The sequence below is a fragment of the Aethalodelphis obliquidens genome, unplaced genomic scaffold, assembly GCF_003676395.1.
Source record: "Aethalodelphis obliquidens isolate GAN/ISIS:26980383/991018 unplaced genomic scaffold, ASM367639v1 scaffold51, whole genome shotgun sequence".
NCBI lineage: Eukaryota > Metazoa > Chordata > Mammalia > Artiodactyla > Delphinidae > Aethalodelphis > Aethalodelphis obliquidens.
This window is the reverse complement of record NW_020837995.1, coordinates 10,554,709-10,570,491: the sequence shown is the minus strand read 5'-3', so window position 1 is coordinate 10,570,491 and position 15,783 is coordinate 10,554,709. Positions and strand designations below refer to the sequence as shown.

The 15,783-nt window shown below is 36.5% G+C and overlaps 1 protein-coding gene across 5 annotated transcripts in view; it reads left to right on the top strand.

The window, feature by feature from the left end:
- Positions 1-15,783, top strand: part of UBR1 (ubiquitin protein ligase E3 component n-recognin 1) — a 169,368-nt gene that overhangs the window by 120,023 nt on the left and 33,562 nt on the right. For all 5 annotated transcript variants that reach the window (XM_027084071.1, XM_027084070.1, XM_027084072.1 and 2 more), the window contains 6 exons: positions 2,739-2,944; positions 4,546-4,639; positions 5,408-5,557; positions 8,388-8,485; positions 11,840-11,933; positions 13,191-13,339. In XM_027084071.1, the coding sequence (XP_026939872.1) occupies positions 2,739-2,944; positions 4,546-4,639; positions 5,408-5,557; positions 8,388-8,485; positions 11,840-11,933; positions 13,191-13,339 (791 nt within the window). The remainder of the gene's footprint in view (positions 1-2,738; positions 2,945-4,545; positions 4,640-5,407; positions 5,558-8,387; positions 8,486-11,839; positions 11,934-13,190; positions 13,340-15,783) is intronic.

Genomic DNA, 15,783 nt, shown 5'->3' with positions numbered 1-15,783 from the left:
AGTGGCTTTTTAAAATTTTACCATCCTTTTTTGTTCTGTGGGTTGCTTTTTCATTCAGTGTCTTTTAAATCTTTTCATGTCAATACAGATAGACCTTTAGAGTAGATTCTACATCATTCTTTATGACTGCTGCATAGTATTCCATAGTATGGATATATAATATTTTATTTATCATATTTTGGACATTTAAGTTGTTTTTCCCTTGTTCCCCAGTTTTCCCATATTACAAACAATGTGTCAGAACATTTTTGTATGTTCCCCCTTACACAACCCTACAAGTACTTCTCAAGGGTGGAATCTAATAAATGAAAGGGCTGGGTCATAATTATTTAAAATTTTAATAGATACTGCCACATTGCCCTCCAAAGTAGTTTCACCAATTTCTACTCCCAGCAGTGTATGAAGAGTTCCTGTTTCTTTCATTCTCACCAATACTTAATATTATCAGTACTTGAAAATATTTGGTATAATCAAAATTATAAATTTGTGCCCTTCTGAAATTCCCTGATTGGTTAGTACTAGGTTGAGCATCTTTTCTTATAATTATTCACTAGCCTGTTAAATTTTGTCTTCTGAGAATTGCCTCTTATTATCCTTTGTCCATGTCTATTGGATACTTTACTTTTATCTTACTGATTTCTAGAAGTCCTTTAAAATTATGGATATTAAAGTTTGTTTCATGTTTCTCATATGTTGTTCCTGTTTATTTAACATTAATTATGAAATTTTAGCCATAGCAAAGTTTTCAGTGTTGATAAAGACAGATTTGTCAGTCTTTTCGAGTTTTAACTTTTTGTATCTTGTTTAAGAAGGCTTTTCCTATCCCAAAGTCACAAATATATTCTCTTACATGTTTTAAATGTAATTACATTTTTCATTTACATTACATTTACAAATTTACATTTACAAATTACATTTACATTTAAAATTTTAATTACAGTTATATTAACACATTTTCCTTTTAAAAATCAAATGTTAGAGATAAAGCTAAAGTTCCATTTGAGCACTGGCCCAAATCCTGCACCCCTTTCTGCCCTTCCTCAGAGATACTCTGGTTATAAGTTTTATGTATATCTTATAAGAATTTTTACTGTGCTATTAGATACAAATATATATAACCATAGAAATTATATAGTGTCATTCAGCCTTTTGTTTTATTTGCATAAATGTTATTATGCATGTATCATTCTTCAGTTTCCCATTTTCATTTAATATTATGTCTGGGAAATCTGTATATGTATATTCTTACATACAAAACAAGCTCAGGGACTTCCCTGGCGGTCCGGTTGTTAAGACAACGTGCTCACAATGAGGGGGCCTGGGTTCAATCCCTGGTCGGGGAACTAGATCCTGCATGCTGCGACTAAGAGCCCGGATGCCGCAACTAAGACCCAGGGTGGCCAAATAAATAAATTAATTAATAAAATAATAAAAAAACCAAGCTTAGCATTCCTCATTCTTGGCATTTGGACAGCAGTTCTTATGCCTAATGAATTGCAGGGCATTTAGCATCTCTGGCCCTTTATCCACTGAAGTGCAGTAGTGCCCCCTAGTCCTTATGATAACCAAAAAGTTAACTTTACTCACATGTTGCTGAACCCCTCCTAAAAAGTAGTAAGTACCACACCTAGCTGAGACCCACCTTTTAAAAACTTCATACTATTCTGTATTATGTAATTTCATGTATACTGATGATAACCATTTAAGTTATTTCCAGTCTGTTGGATGATATATGATATCTCAGGGAGCTTCTTGCATGGATAGCGAGGCAGTATTACATGGCATGGCCTGTGAAGTCAGATCATCTGGGTTAAATTCTGGCCCGGTTACTTCCTAGATGAATCATTAGATAAGTCTCTTACCATCTCTAAGCCTCAGATTCTTCATCTGAAAAATAGAGATAATAATAGTACCTGCCTTATAGGATTGTTGGAAGGATTAAATGAGGTAACATAAAGTATTTGAAACAGTGCCTCACATTACAATTAGTGCTTTGTAAGTATTTGCTCTTATTTATTATTGTACACATTGAATACATCTTATGAATTGCTAAGTCATTAAGATGTATATTTTAAATTTTAATAACTACCAAAGTAGAACAGAAACTTCAATGCCTAATAAGAGGGAATGGATAAAACCATTATGGCACATCTAGTAAGAGTACTGTGCAGCCATTTAAAAATAATGTTTCTGAAGCAAATTTCATGACATGAGAAAACAGCTAAGATATAAGTGAATAAAGCAGGACACAAACCGTATATGTAATGTGATCTTAATTATGTAAAAAATGTTATAAATAGAAAGCAGACTGGAAGGACATGTACAAGTCGTTATTTCTAGGTTGTGAGAGTATGATGCTTTTTATTTTCTTCTTTATATTTTTCTAGACTTTCCAAAATTTCTTAATAAGTATGTATTACTTTTATAATCAGAAAAAACAGATTCACAGCTTCTTGGTACAGTAAGTTAACTATAATTATAATATGCATTCTACTTTGTGATCTGCTTTTTCTCTTTTTGCACTTATCAACACAGAATGTATTTTCTAGTAAGCAAATTAACTGATAAAAGTCAGAAAAATCAAGGGGGAAGATTTTAAGCTAATATTGCTAAATATAATTTTTATTTTATTTTTTTTATTCTTAAAGTTCTTGCCCTAAAGTTACTTAAAATCTACCAAAATATAAAGACAAGTGACCAAAACATGTGTCCTCATTTCTGGTCGTTTCTCTTGCTAGCACCCCAGCAGTCAGTGACTACTGTAAAATTGCTTTGGGTCCTAAACGGGGTCCGTCTGTTACTGAAAAGGAGGTGCTGACATGCATCCTCTGCCAAGAAGAACAAGAGGTGAAACTAGAAAATAATGCCATGGTATTATCGGCCTGTGTCCAGAAATCCACCGCCTTAACCCAGCACAGGGGAAAACCCATAGAACTCTCAGGGGGTATGTATTGTTTAATAAATGTCTTTTTGAGCATTTCTTTTCATACTTGTGTAATTAGAAAAAATACTATCTGAAAGAAGTTTGGGAGTGAGATTGTATTTAGCCTTATTTGGTCAGATCACATTTTACCCATTTATAAAATGGACGCTAGATTTTTACATGCCATTTTGGCTCCTTTGTCTGTTTTTTAAAATTTTGGTTAACACATGGCCACGTTGCTCATTCTGTCTCTTTCTATCTATCTCCATTTCTTTTTGCTGAACCATTTACAAGTAGGAATTCATGACATTTCCCTAAATATTCCCTAAATATTTCCACATGCATTTTCTAAAACTAAAGATAATCTATTATATATCTAGCATACCAGTATAACATTTAAGAAAATTACTAATTCAGTAATATCATCTAATATAAAATCCATATTTGAATTTCCCCAACTGCCCTCAAAATGTCTTTTTTTAGCTAGACTTTTTTTTTCCATTTAGGATTCAGACATGTTTCCTATGTTGCTTATTTGATGTCTGTTTTAATCTAGAATAGTCACTTGCCTTTTTTTTTTTTCCATGATAAGTTTTTTGAAGAATGCAGGCCAGTTTTCCTGTACAGTGTCTTACATTGTGGATTTGTCTGGTTGTTGCCATGTGGTTAGGTTCTTGTTAAACATTTTCTTGGCTGGAGTACTTATTACATAATATGTTGTAATTCTTATATCACATCAGGAGTTAGCTGCTTTATTTTTTAAATACCCTTGGAATAATAATAATGATAAAAAAGGTTAACATCTAATGAATACTCACCATGTGCCAGGCACTGGTTAAGTGCTTTATGTGTATTTACTCACTTAATCTTCATAACAGCCCTGTGATTTAGGTACCAGTATTGGCTCCATTTACAGATGAAGAAACTGAGGCACAGAGAAATTAATTAACTTGTCAGAAGCCACAAATTATAAATGGTGAAATCAGGTTTTGAACCCCATAGTCTGTGCTCTTAGCCAGTAGATTATATTGCCTCTAAATATCCCTTAAAGTTACCCAGTCAAATCACTTTTAAAATACAAAAGTAAACTGTGCTTGAATCATAGAAAATTGCTTCAACAACCAAGATAATGCAACTTAAAGCCTAATGTTAATACATCAAGAATAGAAGTTGTGGGCTTCCCTGGTGGCGCAGTGGTTGAGAGTCCACCTGCCGATGCAGGGGACACGGGTTCATGCCCCGGTCCGGGAAGATCCCACATGCCGCGGAGCGGCTGGGCCTGTGAGCCATGGCCGCTGAGCCTGCGCGTCCGGAGCCTGTGCTCCGCAACGTGAGAGGCCACAACAGTGAGAGGCCTGCGTACCGCAAAAAAAAAAAAGAATAGAAGTTGTCATTAATCCATACTAATCACACCTGGAAGTCTAGCTTTATATTTTCCTCTTTTTACTTACTCTTAAGAATATATATACTACTGCCATGATATTGTGACACTTTTATTGGACATTCCTAAGAAAGTTTATGATTAGAATTTTAGACCTGATAACCTCTTTTTTTGTTTGGTTTCTTTTTATGATTGTGGGGCAGATGAATACATACCTCACATTTTTGTCTTTCTGTATCAGAAACCGTGGACCCACTTTTCATGGATTCAGACTTGGCATATGGAACTTACACAGGAAGCTGTGGTCATGTAATGCATGCAGTGTGCTGGCAGAAGTAAGTTGTCCTTCTGACATGTTCTTGAAAGAAGCTAGGAATATTGAAGTTCTCTAAAGGCCACAAAAAGGCATGTTTCCTCGTGTCTTCTTTTTTTCTTATTTGAATAATTGAAGCAGTTTTAATTACTGATTTTGTTTGCATGATACTCATTATAGTATCACCCTTAGAAATTGGTGTGTAAAGTTATCAACTTAAAATTTTCACTGTACTTGCTTTGCACAAACTAATTAGTCTCTTTTGATCAGTATTTGTATAAAAGAAGTAATAATCTTTATAAAAATCTCATTCCCCTCAAAACATAGAGGGAAAAGTACCTTTGAGGTAGAATAGGGGACATGAAATTCTAGTTGTATATCTGGAAGAGAGAAAAGTTCAGAAATAAAATTCCTGCGAAATATTTTATGTAGGGTTTACCTTTTTGGCATCAGATTAAAATACATAATTTTCCTGTAATAGCCCTTACTACTTCAGTTGGTCATTGGAAACTGAGGGAGGTAGTATCTGTATTGTATCTCCATGCTGTCGAGGCAGGAGACAAGTTATAATTCAGTAAAACTATTTTAAATTTGTTTCTGCCCTGATGTGTCCTCCAGTTTGCCCCCAAAAGAATGGGCGTCCTGTTTCTTCTATAATTATAATTTGTGTATTTTTGCATGTAGATTCTAAAGATGTTTATTGAGGCAAAAATTCCAGATTTTTTTCAGTTGAATTAGAGCAAAGATACATGTGTAGTTTTGAATGGACCTATGTCTTGGAATTTTGCAGGTATTTTGAAGCTGTACAGCTGAGCTCTCAGCAACGCATTCATGTTGACCTTTTTGACTTAGAGAGTGGAGAATATCTTTGCCCTCTTTGCAAGTCTCTGTGCAATACTGTGATCCCCATTATTCCTTTGCAACCTCAAAGGATAAGCAGGTATATTTTAATTTATGTTTTGGTTAATTTTTTTTAAGTTGTCTTTAATCCTTTTGTTGTGACTGTTTTAATTAGATTACTAATTCCTTTTTTGCTATTTAATTAATACTTTTTCATTTTATAACTTGTATTCAACTTTAAAAATATGATAAAAGCCCCAATTTTTGGTTTCTAAAGGAACTGGAATATTCATTTACTCAAGTCTACATGTTTTGCATCTGTCTTCCAACAGCCATTAAAGTAATAGAACTTTGATCTCCATCTTAGCACTCACAGAAGGAAGAAAGTTGCAAAGAAGATCCATTCCTTTCTTATAGTCCTTTGCCAGCATTAGAGTTGCTATTAGGAGTTTGGTTGCTCTGCAGGTCTTTGTATTATTATTTCTATTCTATTTTTCTGAAGATCCAAATGCTGTAGTTGTAGAGACATGGACAAAAGGTTAACTATAAAGGTAAATAAACACGATAGGTTCATCTATGGATAGTTTTTTAGTGTTTAGAATAAATTTTTAAACTTTTATATTCTGACCATCTGTGAATAGAATTTAATAGCAGATTTATTAGTTTTTTTATGACAACTAGAACATGTAATTGTATATTTCTGTATTCTCACTATTCTACATGATGATAACAGTACTATTTATTATTATTATTATTTCAGTTTTTTTTAACTCGGTGACTTTGTAGTGATAGACCTAAGTTTTTCTAAAGAAAATGATTTTATTGATAAAAACACTTTTAACTTGTTTTCACAGCATAAGAGTTCAAAGGTGATAGGTTTGGCAATCAGCGTCAGTAAGCAGTTGCTCTGTCTCTCCTATTCCATGTCATTAGAAAACATAATTTTGAATTGTTTTCTATTTAGTGTATTGGGACATAGAATGTCATCTTTTAGGAAGAAGGTGACATCACAAAGATTTATCTTTTATTTATTTATTTATTTTAGTTTTATTTATTTTTTGGCTGTGTTGGGTCTTCGTTGCTGCACATGGGCTTTCTCTAGTTGTGGTGAACGGGGGCTACTTACTCTTCATTGTGGTGTGCAGGCTTCTCTTTGTGGTAGCTTCTCTTGTTGCCAGGCACGGGCTCTAGGCACGCAGGCTTCAGTAGTTGCAATGCGTGGGCTCAGTAGTTGTGGCTTACAGGCTCTAGAGCGCGGGCTCAGTAGTTGTGGCTCACAGGCTCAGTTGCTCTGCAGCATGTGGGATCTTCCCAGACCAGGGCTCAGACCGTGTTCCCTGCATTGGCAGGTGGATTCTTAACCACTATGCCATCAGGGAAGTCCTCCTTGATATCTTTAAGAATAGGATGCTTCAGGGCAGTCCTTTCTAAAGTTAGACTGATCCTTACAACTAGGTCTCTTCAAACCCTGTGACACTTTTAGTCTGTAGTAACAATTTTGTTACTTAGGATCTGAAATACATAAATATACATAACATTTTTATTAGGCATTTGAACTTACCTGTATAGTTGGAATATATTTGCCTCTTTTGTTAGAAAATCAACATGAGTATAACCTAAGATACTAAAGTTAAGAGCATATAAAAAACTTTATCAAAACTAATAATAAGCTAGCATTTTTAAAGAAAATTGGTCATAACAAATCAGAGTACACTTTCATTTCTGAGAACTGAAAAAATTCTTAGATCAAATTTGTGCCCAGAGATGTGAATTTTGGCACAGTTCATTGTATATTTTAACTTCACTTAAAGCTGTCCTTTCAGTAAGCAAATCTCTACTTTATAGTCCTTTTTAATAACACTGTTTCTGGTCCCCCTTGGTTGTTAATAGCAGTTTGGGTCAAACCCCTGCCCTTACGGAATTTATATTACAGAGAGGAGAGACCAATGGTAAACATAAAAATACAGAGTATTGAGTAGTGAGAAATACAGAGAAAAACTAAATTGGCAGCATAAAGGGCTAGAGACAGACCAGTGCATGAGGTTCTCTACAGATTGAGTCGGCAGGGAGCTCCTCTCCGAGACGGTGACGTTTGGATAGAGACCTGAATAAAGTGAAGGACAAGCAGTACTACTCTCTGAGAGAAGAGAATTCTAAGAACAGGCAATATCAAGAGCAAAGACCCTGAAGTAGGAGCACATCAGCATGTTGAAGGTGAAGCAAGAAGGCAGCAGGTTCAAGGCACAGGAAGAAGGCAGTACGCTTGGAATGGAGCAAGCAAGGAACCAGATCCTAAAAGGGCTTATGAGCTAAGATTTGAAGTTAGAACTGTATTTTATGTGTGATGGAAAACCATTGGAATGTTTTGGATAGGGAAGTGATACAATCTGATTTACATTTTTAAAAGATCTTGCTGGCGGTTGTGTGATGAATGTATAGGTAATGAAGAAGCACTGCTGTGGAAGCAGGAAGAACAGTCTATTGAAGTAGTCCAGGTGATGGATAGTGTAACTTGGATTAGGGTAGTAATGATGGAGATAGAAAGAAGTGATCAACTTGGAATACATTTAGAAGATGAAACCTGCAAGACTAGCTGATAGATTAGAACGTGGTGTGTGAAGGAATCAGATATATCAGTGGTGATACCTAGTTTTTGACTTGAGCAGCTAGAATGGTGATTTCATTTACTGACATTTATTACTTCCAGGTGATGGGTGTATGGGTGGTATCTTGTTCTTTGTACTTTAAAATTTTTCTTCCCTCCCAAAACTACATTTTTAGGCACCAGTGTTTCTATGACCTAGGAAGCTAATCTGGAGGAGTTTGACTTTTTCATACAGCCGTTTATCCATGGAAAGACCCTACAAATTCAGCTTTTCAGTTTGACTTTGTGCCAATGGCTTTAATAATTTTTAAATATCATTTTTCAGTGAGAATACAGAAGCTCTTGCTCAACTTTTGACCCTGGCACGATGGATACAGACTGTTCTGGCCAGAATAACAGGTTATAATATGAAACATGCTAAAGGTTTGCTTAAAATTATTTTATATTTAGCTGTATGAGATTTAAGTGTCAGAGTCTTTATTTTTTTGAAAGTACTTATTGCTCTAAAATATGGTTTGTACATACAGATTTGTTAAATATTAGGAAATAGGTTTTTTTACGCCAAGGCTAAGTTTGGCTTAAATCACTTTACTCAATTTAATAATTTTTCATACTGTGAGGCAGTATGGACAGTAATTAATCTGGAGTCACAATGCTTGGATTTAAGTCTTAGATCTATCACTTACTGTCTGTGTGATCTTAGACAAGTTACTTAACCTCTCTGTGCCTCAGCTTTCTTATTTGCAAAGTGGGAATGATAATAGTACCTATCTCATTGATTGAAGGATTGAGTTATCCTACATAAAGTAGAACAGTGCATGGTACATAGTAAATACTATATAAGTGTTAACTATTATTAATACTGTTAATATGTTATAATTAATATTAATAACAACAAACATTTGGAAATTATTACCCCATTTATATATTCTTCACAGTTGAGAGATAAGACTACCTAAAGGCTCAGAGAAGTAAACAATGGCAGGCAGATTGGGGTGGAAGTAAAAATCTGAGGAATGTTTAGTACAGGCAGTGAGTTTCCTGGGGTTTTTTTGTTCCTCCTTTATTTCCCAGTTTTGACCCTGGGGTAGCCTGAGTCACAGAACTATGCAGTGGACATGAACAGTAAAAAATCCAGGAGAGATGCCATCTTTCTGGCCAGAGGACTGGAAAAGAAGCCCCTCAGAGCTGGAGAGTGTAAAGGGAATTCTTTTTTTTTTTTCCGCGTCTTTATTGGAGTATAATTGCTTTACAATGGTGTGCTTCTGCTTTATAACAAAGCGAATCAGTTATACATATATATATATCCCCGTATCTCTTCCCTCTTGCATCTCCCTCCCTCCCACCCTCCCTATCCCACCCCCCCATCCCACCCCTCTAGGTGGTCACAAAGCACTGAGCTGATCTCCCTGTGCTATGCAGCTGCTTCCCACTAGCTATCAGTTTTACATTTGGTAGTGTATATATGTCCATGCCACTTGTGTTTTTTTCCCTCTCTTTTGGCTCTTTCCCAAGGCCAGCTTCAGTCATGGAACTGCACTGCCATGGTGGCCACATAAATATCTAAAATCCCAAGAGAAAACCAGTCTTACTGGCCAAAAGATCTGGGAGAAATGGGACCACTATATTCCAAAAAATTCTGGGTGAATCCTCATTATTTTTTTCTTTGCCTCACAGCTTCACCGCAAGGTTAGCCCCAGTCAGCACAGGGGACTAAAACTGAGAGAAATTGGTCATTTTGACCAGAGGAACTGGGAAAAAGGGCCCCTTGGAGCTAGAGAGTATAGGGGGAATCCCAGAGAGGAGAGAGCTGTAGAAGGGAATCTCCTACTTTTGAGACAAACACAAGTCCTGAGCTCAGCTCCAAGCTGCACGTGTGTGGAACAGGCCCAAAGAAGCATAGCAACAGCTTTGAGACTGAAGCTGCATTAAACCACCACTCAAGTTCCAGACTAAGCCCTGAGTAGTACATATACTGGCAGACCCAAACAGCATAGCAAAGGCTCTGAAAACTAACATTGGAACCACCACTTACAGGGAGTGAGACAGAACTTGTTGAACCTGATTTGGGTTGGGTTGATTGCCTACTAGAACAACAACAAAAAAGGTACATTTTTCCAGAGAATGTTAATGCGGACCAGTAATGTTCAAATATATTCACAATGTAATATTCAAAGTATCCAAGACACAATCCAGAATTACTGAAGGTACAGAGAACCAGGAGAATCTGACCAACTCTCAAGGAAAAAAACAGTCAACCAACTGCCAATCCTGAGATGTTTTAGTGTTGAACTTTTCAGACAAAAAGTATAAAGCAGCTTTATAGTCATGAAACATGAAATAAAGGTGAACACTCGTGAAGTGAATGGAAAAATAGGAGTTCTCATCAGGAAAAAATAGAAACTATAAAAAAAGAACCAAATGGAGATAACAAAATTGAAAAAATACTATATGAATTAAAAAATTAACTGAATGGGGGCTTCCCTGGTGGCGCAGTGGTTAAGAATCCGCCTGCCAATGCAGGGGACATGGGTTCGAGCCCTGGTCTGGGAAGATCCCACATGCTACAGAGCAACTAAGCCCATGCACCACAACTACTGAAGCCTGCGCCCCTAGAGCCCATGAGCCACAGCTACTGAAGCCAGCACGCCACAACTACTGAGCCCGTGTGCTGCAACTACTGAAGCCTGCGCGCCTAGAGCCTGTGCTCCCCAACAAGAGAAGCCACCTTAATGAGAAGCCCTCGCACCAGAATGAAGAGTAACCCCCGCTCGCAACAACTAGAGAAAGCCCGCGCACAGCAACGAAGACCCAGCGCAGCCCAAAAATTAATTAATTAATTAATTAAATCTTTAGAAAAAAAGAATACAATTTTAACTGAATGGGCTCAGTAGTAGAATGGAGACGGTGAGATAAGAGTCAGTGAATTTGAAATTAGATCAGGGGAAATTACACAATGAAGAATGGACAGAAAAGTGATGCAGAAAAGCGATGCAGTATCCTTAGGGACATATGGAACATTTTTTTCTTCCCTTTAGCCCAACAATTGTGTCATTGAAGTCCTGAAAAGAAAAAGGATGGTACAGAAAAATAGTGAGGAAATAATAGCTGGAAACTTTCCAAACTTAGAGAAAGACTTAAATTTATAGGTTTAAGAAGCTCAGTGAACTTCAGACTTAAAAGCATACCTAGATAGATCATACCCAAACTGCTGAAAACCAGAGATGAAGAAAAGAATCTCAAGAGCCACCAGAAGAAAACAAGTCATTTCACATACGGGAATAACAATTCTAATTTGATAAGGAAGTGGAGCCACAAAGAGGTTTAGTATTTACCCAAGGTCTTAGTAACAGTCACTGGCAGAGCTAGGATTCATACCCAGGCAGCTTGGCTCCAGATCCTTGTTCTTATTCACTAACGCATGCTGCCTTACTAATAGAATACTATGCATTTGTTAAAAATAGAAATATAGAGGGTCAGTTACTGATGTGGAAGACATTTATGATCTGTTAGTGAAAAAACAAGATACAGAACAGTACTAGAGATGTTGTCCTTTTTAAAAAAAATCTACACGTGTAACATTTATATGGAGAACAGAAGAATATCACCCTAATGTCATCTGGTTATCTAGGTGGAGAAGTTGTGAATGATTATTTATTGCTTATTAACATTTTCTAAGTTTTCTAAAATGATCATATATAATTTACAAAAGCTAGAAAAGTGTGTGTCAGGCTAAACTCCTGTGATTTTTCTTTCTTTTTCCTTTTAATTTGTAAGGAGAAAAGCCAACAATTCCAGTCTTGTTTGATCAAGGAATGGGTGATTCCACTTTTGAGTTCCATTCTATTCTGAGTTTTGGAGTTCAGTCTTCGTAAGTATCTAAACAAGAGAAGTTTGTAAGTGGTTGTGAAAATAAGAGTGAAGAACAGTTCTTTCCTTCCTTCTTGCTTTATTTGTAAAATTGTTTGCTTTATCCCATTTTTATCTTGTTGCTTTCTCACTAGAGTTTTATTTGTACTAATGAAATTAAGTGGTTTGAGATATTAGAGTAATATGTATTTAATATGTATTAGGGTGAACCATGCCTATAATTAACTGTTTTTGACCAACAAAAATACTATTTTTATATAGTCCAACCTACAACAAGAACAGAATTTAAGAGACTTAAGTTAAAATCACATCTGACTTGCTCTGTGACTTCTGAAAAGTCTCAGGTCACTCCAACCCTACCACAATTCATTTTCTTGTTTGTAAGATTGAGACAGTGGTCTTCTAACTTACCTCATAACGTTAATGGAAAGATATTTATGTGAAGGCACTTTGAAAAATATAATGTATCCAAATCAGATATTACTTGTTAATGAATATCATCTGAGGTACATTTTTCTAGTTGTGATCCTTGTTTACATTATGTATCCCATTGCTACTGAAAATATTTGTTACTTGCAACAAATAGAAGTTCAGGAAACCAGAAATAATCATTGCTAGTACATATATTATTATATACACACACAGACATACACACACCCCTATCAGCGCAGAAGTACTTCTTGGTCCCTTATCCATACACTAAAACTTATGTCAGATCTGTTTCCTCTGAGTTTTTTTTTTTTTTTTTTTGCGGTACGCGGGCCTCTCACCGTTGCGGCCTCTCCCGCTGCGGAGCACAGGTTCCGGACGCGCAAGCTCAGATTCTCCACGGCATGTGGGATCTTCCTGGACCGGGACACAAACCCGCGTCCGCTGCATCGGCAGGCAGACTCTCAACCACTGCGTCACCAGTGAAGCCCTCCTCTGAGTTTTAATCCTCTCTCCAGTCTGTTCCTTAATTTGGACCTGGACCCTTTCTGCTGTGAACATTTACTGCATCTTTTATAAGAAATTATCTGGGTCATTACCATTTTGTCAGAGACATTTTTCTACCTGTAGGAGTTACAGTTCTGCTTTTCCCATTTTTTCTTAAGGAATAAATGTTCTTCAGCAGCTCTTATCTCTCATTTGACAAAGGGTAGTTTACTTTGTCAAAAGGAGTTAAATTCTTACTTTGGTACTTAATTGGACTTCTCAATAGGTAGCCCCTTTTACTAGACCATTATATCAATATAAATTTTTCTTGTTTTATTTTTAGGATAAAATATTCTAATAGCATCAAGGAAATGGTCCTTCTCTTTGCCACAACAATTTATAGAATTGGATTGAAAGTGCCTCCTGATGAAACGGATCCTCGAATCCCCATGATGACCTGGAGCACATGTGCTTTCACTATCCAGGCAATTGGTAAAGCCTATAAGAGAACTAGTTTGGAGCTTTATAGAAACAGAATTAACATTGATTGACCAAAATTCCTTTTTTTCCCTGATGGCCTGGAATACTTTGACTTGTTTAAGGACTCTTAGTATATCAGTAGATTAGGTGACATCATGCCATTTAGCCTTAGAATATTTTGTATTAATCTCTTTTAACTACAAAAATGAGCATATAAACTAAAAATACTTGAAAGGGACAGCATGAAGCAAGCTATATTAGAAAGGTGGCAGAGTTACAACACTGGAAGATCAGAGAAAAACAAAGGAAGAAGAATCAACCCAGAAATGTCCAGTATTTTTATTTCTTTTACACTTTGAGATAAAAAGAAAGGTAAACTAAAGTCATCTAAAAAATTACCAGGAAAGAGAAAGGAAGACTGAGGGGGTCAGGAGAGACAGATTAGCAGCAAGAAACCTACCAAGTCTGAAGGGAAGCCCACTGTCAAGTTCTCTGCCATGTTGAAAGCTTCTAGCTATCAAATCAACATGTTGTGCACCAGCGGTCCCCAACCTTTTTGGCACCAGGGACCAGTTTCATGGAAGACAGTTCTTCTGCAGACTGGTGGCCTGGGCGTGGGGGAGTGGTTCAGGTGGTAATGCAGGTGATGGGGAGCAGCAGATGAAGCTTCGCTCACTCGCTGCTCACCTCCTGCTGTGCAGCCCAGTTCCTACCAGGCCACTGACCGATATCGGTCCGCAACCTGGGGGTTGGGGACCCCTGTTGTACACCTTAAACTTACACAGTGTTATATATCTCATTAAAGACAGGGGTAGTGAAGCAGTGAAGAATTGCTTAGATTTTTAAATTAGTATATTTGCTCATGACAGTCACAAGATAGAGTACTACATGAAAAAGAGTTAAGAACTGTAATTCTTTCATGTCATCTTTATCCAAGCCAGTTTCAGACTCATTTTCCAGTTTTTCTGGTAGTTGTTTTTAATGGTTCTACCACATTTTCTTCATTTAAATATAGTTTTGTAATAAGACACTATTTCATGATTTGAAGTAACTAACATGAGGCCACTTCTTTTTTTTTAATAAATTTATTTATTTATATTTTATTTTTGGCTGCGTTGGGTCTTCGTTGCTGCACACAGGCCTTTCTCTAGTTGCAGAGAGAGGGTGCTACTCTTCGTTGCGGTGCACGGGCTTCTCATTGCAGTGGCTTCTCTTGTGGAGCACGGGCTCTAGGTGTGCGGGCTTCAGTAGTTGTGGCTCGTGGGCTCTAGAGCGCAGGCTCAGTAGTTGTGGCGCACGGGCTTAGTTGCTCTGCAGCATGTAGGATCTACCAGGGCTCAAACCCATGTCCCCTGCACTGGCAGGCAGATTCTTAACTACTGCGCCACCAGGGAAGTCCAAAGCCACTTCTTTCACAGAGTGTTCCTGGACATCAGCATCAGTCTCTGTGAACGGATTTTAGAAGTTATTTCCAAATCTGTCAGACTTAAATTGTGGGTAAAAAATAAATACACAGGTTTATATTTACTATGATTAAATAAAATGAGAAAAGGAAAAGATGAGGTTTAAATAGAATCTGAACAATATGATGTGAAATGTAAAGCATTCTTTTGGAGTCATAATCTACTAAATATCTTCAGATTTCCAATGAAGGTACTTTTACACTTTACTATTTTGGGAACACAAGCATTAGGAATTGGAAATTTATATTTAGGCATTGAACATTTTAAAAAGTGACAGTTTTGTTATAGAGTAGATGAGAAATTCATTGGAGAATAGGACTGAGTCTTCATGTGTGTTTCTGTAACATAGTAATTTGAATCTATTTGATTAATAGAGTGTTATATAGTTTTCACTCTAGGGCTTTTTCCATGCAGTGGATATAATGCTGTACTTTATTCCTAGTACATAAACAGCTAACTTATCTCACTCCCTGTGGGTGTGGAGAGACATATACAGGATGTGTTGGCACAGTTATGAAAAATAGTTGAGGAATCAAAACAGAGGGTCTGACAAAGAGAATGGAAGAAGAGGACAAATATTGTCAATCGATCACTTTGTGAATAAGATATCTTATGCCGCATAACAGGAGGGGGCCCTTCTGAGATAAAGGCACTAATCTCTGAAGAATTTAGTACTTCCTCGCTCAGATTATTTAACAAAACTTCTTCCCAAGCAATACCCAGGAAATAACAAAGTTTTGCTTAATGACTAATTCCAAAGTCCATAAAATGTCAGTTCAGGAATTGTTTCAAAACCAATAGGGTGGTTATATGATCCACACATCCTCCAAATTTTAAAAATGTATATATGAATCATGTGATACTCATTTTAATATAAAATTTACAAATATAAAATCAGTACTGAACTGAAAAGATATATTAATAGGTTTTATACTTGCTCAAGTGACTTTTGTAACACAATATATAATATTCAGTTAAACATCTGGTATCTAA